The sequence below is a fragment of the Peromyscus californicus genome, unplaced genomic scaffold (assembly GCF_007827085.1).
Source record: "Peromyscus californicus insignis strain IS unplaced genomic scaffold, ASM782708v3 Scaffold_23__1_contigs__length_62951481, whole genome shotgun sequence".
Lineage (NCBI taxonomy): Eukaryota > Metazoa > Chordata > Mammalia > Rodentia > Cricetidae > Peromyscus > Peromyscus californicus.
The window spans coordinates 36,804,269-36,813,153 of record NW_026294534.1 but is presented as its reverse complement, the minus strand read 5'-3'; the positions used below and the strand labels follow the sequence as shown (position 1 = coordinate 36,813,153).

Below are 8,885 nucleotides of genomic sequence, written 5' to 3'. Positions count from 1 at the left end.
GAGCCAATGAGAAGGGCAGAAAAGCAAGGCAATAAAGGTGTGGGTAGACAGGAAGTAGTTCGCATTTGGAAGCTGCAGAGTTGGTGAGGTAAGGTTGGCTGGTGGCTTTCCCTATTTCCTTAATCTCTCTAAGGCTTTCACCCCTATATTTGGCTCTGTGTTTTTTATTTAATAAGACCATGTAGAAGTTCGTCTACAGGTGAGACTCATTTACTTGAAATTTTTTCATCCCTTTATTCTTTCTCAGTGTTCTTTTCTTATTTGACTCAAGGTACAGCATGAATAAAAGAACTTTCCCCCATGATGACAGAATAATAGAGTAAAGCTTACAAGAAGCAAGTTCTCTTAGGGCTAAAATCAGGTTGGTTCAAAGGACAACATGCCAAACATCTGCTTGTTTTTTTTTAAATATTTTTATTATTATTGATTTATGTATTTATGTGTGTATGTCTGTATATGTTCCTGTGCCTGTGGTTGGAGGCATTCCCTGGAGCTGGAGTTAAAAGCAGTTGTGAGCTGCCTGACGTGGGTGCTCAGGATTGAACTTGGGTCCTCTGTGAGGATAAGACACATAGTCATATTTCCAGCCCTCTGGCAAACATTTGCAACTAGAGTTAATAAAGAGACCCAAAGCATCTGCTTACCTCAGGTGTTCTCGGGTTGGGCAACTGAGAAGCTTTGTCGTATGTAGAGGTGAGTAAGCTGCTAATGGGAGGCACTAATGGGTTTTATGCCCCTCTACTTAACAGGTGTGAAAATACACAGTAACATGGGTAGTGTCGTTGAGTATTTTGGCTTTCTACAGCTTGTAAATCTAAACAATGTCCAAGCCTTTCTTTCTTTTGTCCCTAAGAGAATATATTCCTCTTTGAGCTAAACCAAAATTGTCTTTTTTGTTGTTGCTCATGACATGAGTTTCTACATAGAATTTCTGGAGTGAATTCATTACTGAAGGACAAAATGCCATATAAGGAGAATATTTCTTTCTCACTCACTTGCTTTAAAACATTCTTGGGGTTGGAGAAATGGCTCAGTGTTTAAGAGTATTGGCTGCTCTTCTAGAGGAGCCAGGTTTGATTCCCAGGACTCATGGTGATTGCCAACCATCTGTAACCCTAGTTCCAGGGAATCCAACACTTTTTCTGGCCTCTGTGGGCAATGTATACACACGTGGTGCACAGACATACATGCAGGCAAATTACCCATACACATAAAAATAATAAATAAAATGTTCAGGAAAATACTTTAAATAATTCTCTTTAATTTTTATCATTGATTTTTTATGTCTTACCTTACATACTTTAAAATAGTTTTCATATGACATTCATTTCTCTTTATTAATTATAAATTCTTCTATATATTAAAAACTTTAGGTTGAATTGTTTGAAGAATAGTATTTATTCTAAATAATGAATGTGAAGTTTTGGGGCTTATCTCAGAAGCCTTAATCGTATAATCTAAATTATCTAATTTCAGCCAATATCTCTCTGAAATGTCAGATTTTACAGACACTATCATACATTACTATAATAAGAAGTTCCTTATTAAAGTTGAGCATGAGCAATTCATTATGTGCTCTACTGCACTTAAAATATGTGAACTATAATTTAAAGAAATCCACCATCATTTCTGTGTTTATTGACTGACTGATTAATTAAGACAAGGTCTCAATGGGTAGCCCAGGCTAGCCTCCAATCTCAAGATAATCTTTCTGTCTCAGTCCCACATGCTGGGATTACAGACACATGTCTCCATGCCCCTCTTGGAAAATATCATCTAACATCCGAAACACAGTGTACACTAATGTCTAATGTTTCTTCATGAGCCATCCGATCTTAATTTATTCTGTGTTTAGACAAGTATACAGTCGTTCCCTGTGCTTCCTTTTCTGGTTCCACAGTGTAAGGCTCACTGATGTGAGTATGTAAGACTCAGTAGGTGGCGTGTAGGCACTGAATACTTCTTTGTTGTTGTTTGTGGTTTGAAATAGTGACCGGTGTATCTGGTTCTGAAAGTGTTATGTAGCTGAGGATGACCTTGAACTTCTGATCCTTCTGATTTTGCCTCCCGAGTGCTAGGATTACAGATATGATCCACACTTGGGTTATTTAAAGTGGAGGATCAACTCTGGGGCTTTGTGTATGGAAGGCAAGAACTCCACCAACTGAGAAGTGTGTCTTAAATACATTCCATTTATTTCTCCTTTGGTGGCCCCATCTTTAACCTCTGGCCTCTGGCCCTGGTCTTGTCAATTCTGATGCTTTTCAAGAGTCTAGAAAGTAAATTCACCTGTATTTCTATTTACTCTGTTGCTGGTTTTGGTTTTAATTTTCTCAGCCAGTTATCATTCATTTAACTTCCACCTTCCAAAACTTTGTTTTCCAGGACAAATTCTTAAAAATAACCTTTGAGCAAAAATGAAATGCATTTTACACAATTCACATCTCTAGACCTCAATCAGAACTTACCAGTTTTAATAGCTCTAGTAACAAACATGTTTTATTGCAGAGGTTATAATCGCAAATGCCTATGGGAGCCAGGCAGGAATTCTCTGGAGAAGTCAGGGTCAGAGACAGTTAAATGTCTCATACTTGACACTCTAGGAGGAAGACACGTGCTCCAGGTTAGCAAGCAGCAGCTCCAGCAGGTAGGCACGGCTGAGTGACACCATGAAAGGCAGACTCCCTGAGACAGTCATCACCCCATCTCACTGCTCCCCCACTGTGTGACCTTTAAAAGGACAAACTCAGACCTGCTCTAGTGTCACCAGGGAAGGAAGTAGGTGAGAGGCACAAGTCAAGGGCTTTGCTGTGGGGCTAGCTTAGGTGACTGGGAAGGTGAGTCTTAGCAGGACTTCCATGGCAGACTGCCCGGGCCAGGGGCCAGACAGAGTTCAGGTCCCAATTCAAGACTCCTTGGAAGACTGAGCTAAGAGTTTTAGAGATGACAAAGGAGCCAAGGTTAAGGCCTCGGCTGAACTATGTCAAGAGCAAGTTCACAGCAAAGGCGTGGAGATCGGCAGTGGGGACCAGCAAGTCCTAGCAGGGAGGCAGTACCCACCTTCTCCAGGAGGTCTCCCCATAGAGATGTCATCCTGGGATACAGAAGAGGGTGCTGCCAAGTCAGAGAGAGAAACAAACAGTCCTGGTGGACCTTAGCTTTCCATTTCACTGAATGTTCACGTGAAAGAGACATCTCACCAAAAGAGCCCATGCTGGGGGCTGGAGACATGGCTCATTCGTTAAGAGCACATGCCATTCTTGCAGAGGACCAGGGTTTAGTTCCTACCTAGCAGCTCCATAGTGGCTCACAACCTTCCACGACTCCGGTTCCAGGGGACCCATCACTTTCGTCAGACCTCCGTAGGCATCAGGCATGCACGTGGTACACATACATACTCGCAGGCAAAATACTCATGTAATACAATAAAACAAATAAAGATAAAAAGAGCACAAGCCAAAGCAAAAAAAAAAAAAAAGTATAATGGGAAACATACTGAATTGCCTTAAATTAGAAAATTTCAAGGCTCCTTCCATCAGCAGAAACTTAGGGCCCATAAGAAACAGCGGGGTGGGGGGGGGCAGGAAGTACTTCAGTCAGTGAAGAGCTTGCCTACCAAGCGGGAAGGCCAACGTTTGACCCTCAGCACTCTTATAAAAAGGCAGAGGGGCTGACAGCTGCCTGTGATGTCACCTGGGGATGCAGATGCCTGGGTTGCTGACTACTCATCCTACCCGAATCAGCAAGCCCGGAGTCCCCGGGAGAGATCTTGTCTCAAAACCCAACGTTGATGGCTCCTGAAGAATGATGTGAAGGGTGACCTCTGGCCTCCACAAACATGGTCATGCTCCAGGCCCCCTACCCTATGAGCGTATTCCAACCCCTACCATACACATAAAAGACTGAACTATTAAAACTGACGAGGGCACAGATTTCTTAAAATATTTGTTAGTTTACATGCTAAGAGAGGAGTGGGTCCTCTTGCTGAAATGATGAACCCACTGATTACCACTTCACCATGAATTAAAAAACATGCTTCACGTATTTATCGGGTTGTGTCATCCAGTGATACAGCTGTTTGCATGTAAAACAGAGAAATCCTGGAAATGTCTTCCTGACAGGCACGTTAGGAAAAACAGACACAGACACCTGCGAGTTTTGTTAGAGTATAAGATTGCTATTTGGCACCACTTACTACAATTATCAAAAGCAATTTTGGAGGAAAAACCACTTGACTCCCCCAAATATCCATGTGTTTACACATCCGATGGTTGTCTAACAGATGGAACTTGTGGAGTGTAACATTGAAACATTATTGCTTTAAATGTCACCATTGCTGTCCCCAAAGTTGAAGAGTTACAAACCATAGGTAACACTTGTTTTTGGGAGCCTTTGGCTCCCCATTTCTTTCCCTCACTAGACAATAAGATACATGCCTAAAAGCCTTGGCTTCAGATTGGGAGGGGACTGTGTTCCTTCTGCTAAAGCCATCCATATCATCGGCCAGTGTACATGTGCGTGGGTGCGTGCATGCGTGCATGCGGGTTCTCATTTGCAAAGGACTTAAGCTTTGGGGTACAGAGTGACGGTGTCGTAGCCTTCTGGGGGTCTCGTGCGGGCTCTCGCGTGGGTCTCACAGTACAGCTCCCCCTCCACGAAGAAGTAGCCTTTCTGCTTGAGGTTGAGGTTACAGTCAGCGCACACAAAGCACTCGGGGTGCCGGTATTTATCCCGGGCCTTGACAACAGCGCCTCTGTGGGGAGAAGACACAGGTACAGATACAGGTGAGACCAGTCCAGAAAGGGAGAGGATGCTGCCGTAAGCTCGGCAGTTTCCCATCAGGCGTTTGGGCAATGGCACAGCTCGGCCTCACCATCCCCTTTCTCTCTGATAACTGAGGTGTGGATAGTCTCCAGAGTCTCAGACGCGCAACTTAGGGAGGTTCCAGTCTGAGTAGGTTCCAGTCTCATGCTCCACCCCCAGTTTCTTCACAAGTGGGAGCCATAATATATGTGGGTACTTGGAGCCAGGTCATGGGAGGCACAGTTGGAAGTCCCCCAGCTGACTTTCTATCCTGGGTCCAGCATCTACTCTACTGAGCAGAGATGGCACACCCACTGGGTGGGCTCACCTTAACCCAGGACTTGGTTTCTTTTCGTTTCGGAGCAATAATTACTTTTGGTGATGCCATACCACCCTCTTTTCTTTCTGCCCCCGGCCCCACCTCCTTTCCCTCGGTTCTAACCAAGACCCTCTCCTCTCACTGCTCTCTTAGATAACTAGACACATTTTGTCTCTACTTGTGCTGGGGGAACCAGATAAAGGGACAGAAGAAGTGGCCACATGAAACACATTTAAGATGGTGTGACTCACTTGAAGAATCTGAATCAGCAAAGGTGACTTTTCAACACATGGACTTTCTTGACGATGGAAGCTGACTGTATTTTAGAAATTTATATCTTGATATTTGTATAATTGAAATAATTGGTCACGCAATGCATTTTAACTCACAACCCAATGGTCCCTGCATTTGTTTCTCTTCTACACAGAAAAGTACGTATTCAAAGACTACATATTAATGAAATTAACTTACAAAGTGGAAGTCACAATTCTTGGAAATTGTTTTCGTGTACATGTTTGGGCAGAATCTTTTTTTTTTTTTCCAAAAAGTATTTCTGAAGGCACAGACTGCTGACTCACATATCTACTCCACTTTAAGGTTATGACTAAGGCACCCTGACCAAATATGCTACAGCGTTGTAGATGTTCTATTTTAAGTTAATGAAGAGAAATTTAACTTTTTCAAAATTGCCCCTTTTCTACATAGAGGCTTAAAAAGTATAAGACGTGGAAAACTGCCAACAAGACTCAAAGCGAATTCCCGAGTTGAAAGTGAGACGTACACAATGCCACCCCCACACTTGTCGCAGAGTGGCATCCTTGGGGCACCGCCAGCTCCGCCGTGGACTTTCGTAACCGGAGCCTTCACGCTCCTAGTTCCAGCAGGGCGATGATCTGAAAAACAAAGTGTTTCCATTTATGGTGGGGAGCAGCTGGCTCCGGTTTGCGCTTGGAGTCTATTTTAAAATGTGCACTTTAGCCCAAGGAATTCTACAGCGGCATCTGCACCGTGGTTTCAAAAGGGAGCAGGGCCTGTGGGTGCAGGAGAGACTGGGTTCTGAAACAGGCCCCTTTAAAGTGAAATGACTTACAAAATCTGCTGTTGGGAACTGTTGCAAGATGCTCGAAGGAGCAGAGGGCACTTTGGGGAAAAAAAAAAAAAAAAAAAAAAAAACATGCCATAAAATGTACCATCCCAGTGACTGTTAAGAACGTAGCTCACCTGCTATGCATCACTGTATATTTGTCACATTTTCATCATCTGCAGACAGAAACTGGAGACTGTGTAACCCCTAAATGGGGAGTGTTCTTCCCCTCCCTTTCAACCCTAGAAACCTCTTCTCCACTTTCTGCCTATAAATTGGTCTGTTCTAGATGTCTCATATAAATAGAACCAGCAAGATCTTTCCTTTTATGTCCGGTTTCTTTCACCTATCATAACGCTTTCAAGGTTCTTCCATAGTCTCGCATCGGTCAGAATTTCATGCCTTTTAAAGGTGGGATAACATCGTGTCCCAGGTATGTTATCATGTTTTGTTTATCCATTCCGGTCTCAATGGGTATTTGAATGTTTCCATCCATTTGGTCCTTGTGAATAACTGGAATACCATTGTACAAGTGTGTGTTTTCATTTCTGCTTTGAGATGTCTGTCTAGGCACAAAATTCCTGGATCATTTCTTGTTATTTATTTATTTATTTACTTATATTTTTTTTCAAGACAGGGTTTCTCCGTGTTGTTTTGGTGCCTGTCCTGGATCTTGCTCTGTAGACCAAGCTGGCCTCGAACTCACAGAGATCTGCCTGGCTCTGCCTCCCAAGTGCTGGGATTAAAGGCATGCACCACCTGGTGATGGGTCATTTCTTAATGAACTTTCTAAGGAGCAACTGTCCTGCATACCACCGTGGTTGCATCATTCACATCCACACTATCGATGCCCACAGTTCGCTATTATTTCTAGAACCCCACCAACACTTAATTTCCATTTCCGTCGTACCCATCCTAATGAGGCATTTTTTGCCTTTTGTGTGACTCTTAAAAGGCAGTATATATCTTTTGGGGGACAAAAAGCATGGGCTAAAGTACAAACCAGAGGTCAACAGAAGTCGGTGAGAGGTCAGCTCTCCTGTGTACTGGTTGTGTGACCGTATTCTAGTTCACTTTTCTTATGCCTGTTTCTCACTTCTCAACTGGGGCAAATGACAGTTTCTACCTTCCCGAGTTATTGCGGAAACTTAGTAGTACTATATACAAGGTGCTTTGCCCAGACTGAGGAACACAGTAGGTTTCATTTCATGCTTTTTTGTCCCCCCCCCCCCCCCCCCCCCGTTTTTTCAAGACAGGGTTTCTTGGTGTAGCCCTAGTTGTCCTGGAAAATTTTCCTAACATCAATTCTTATATTGTTTGTTTGTTTTGAAACAGGGTTTCTCTGTGTAGCCCTCCTGTCCTGGAACTCACTCTGTAGACCAGATGGGCCTCGAACTCAGAGATTCACTTGCCTCTGCTTCCTGAGTGCTGGGATTAAAGGCGTGCACCACCCACAGCCCAGCCATTTCATGCTTTTTTTTTTTTTTTTTTTTTTTTGTCTCAAGGTTGATAATATTCTAAGGAGTTGTCGGGGAAGAGGCTGAGAAATCTTGTAATATCCATTGAAAACTAAATCTTCTGATTAATAAGCTATGCTGGCCCTTGACTACTATGGGTAGAATTTGTTTTTGGTGTTTTTTGTTTGAATGAGTGGTTTCATTTCATGAATACCTGGACATGTCCAGAAAGTTCTTTCCCTAACTCCTTCTGAGCAAAGACTCACTTGAATACTGACTAAAACCAGTATCCAGACATTCATTCCCTGTTGCTCAATTCTTCTTCTCCTCCACCCATCCGAGGGCCTTTACAAATATGTCAGTAGATATTAGTAGAGGCTCACCAGACCCGTCGTTCACTAGTTCCTGGAGCACCCTGAAGGAGCCGGACTGGCGAGGAGGAGTTGGTTCATCCCGATTGTCATGGAGCATGCGGTACACATCTGAATGAGGGGGTACTGAGGCCGTGGGTTCACTGAAACACAAATACAGCTGGTGACGCATCGTCGGGAGCCCCGTGAGGCAACAGGATGACAAGTATCATCCTTTGTGCCGAGCAGGGATCACTCTCAAGTGAATCTCTATGCAAGAAATACCATGTGAAATCACAGAGGCGATTTCTGTCAGGACACGGTCGTTTAAAAAACAAGACCTGTGTCTGATGGCCATATAATTATAGATGTGACCAAAATAGCACCCCCCCCTTTTCAGAAAAAAAAAGACAACAGACACAATACAGGAGTGAGCTCATTTTGGTTATTCGCACTCATAGAAGTTTAAATATTCCCCTTTTTGATATAAAACTAAATTTCATATGACTTATCAGTTGATGAAATTCACCCGACAGAGTTTCAAACAACACAATGCAGAAACTTCTATCAATGTTTGCTAAACTGACTGTTCTATTTTTAATAGTCACATTAATAATAATGAGAGCAATTTTATATACTATGCTTTCAGTAAATATATTAATAAAGAACAATTAAAAATGTTATCATAATATTAATTGTTAGGCACTAAATATTTGGTTATTGAACTGTATCATCTAGAAATTTATCTGCATATCTTTTAATCACCTGTTATATTTTAAAATAATCATACGTATATTTATTTCTTTACAAAATGGCTTTGGGATGAACTCACTGAATAAACCCTGAGTCAACTCTGAGATATTGCTACATAG

General features: G+C 42.6%; 1 protein-coding gene across 2 annotated transcripts in view; it reads right to left on the bottom strand.

The window, feature by feature from the left end:
- Positions 1-1,241: 1,241 nt before the first annotated feature.
- Positions 1,242-8,885, bottom strand: part of Pdlim3 (PDZ and LIM domain 3) — a 35,969-nt gene continuing 28,325 nt past the window's right edge. For both annotated transcript variants that reach the window (XM_052752204.1, XM_052752203.1), the window contains 3 exons: positions 8,047-8,177; positions 5,904-6,015; positions 1,242-4,753 (listed from right to left, as the gene is read on the bottom strand). In XM_052752204.1, the coding sequence (XP_052608164.1) occupies positions 4,564-4,753; positions 5,904-6,015; positions 8,047-8,177 (433 nt within the window). In that variant the 3' untranslated portion in view covers positions 1,242-4,563. The remainder of the gene's footprint in view (positions 4,754-5,903; positions 6,016-8,046; positions 8,178-8,885) is intronic.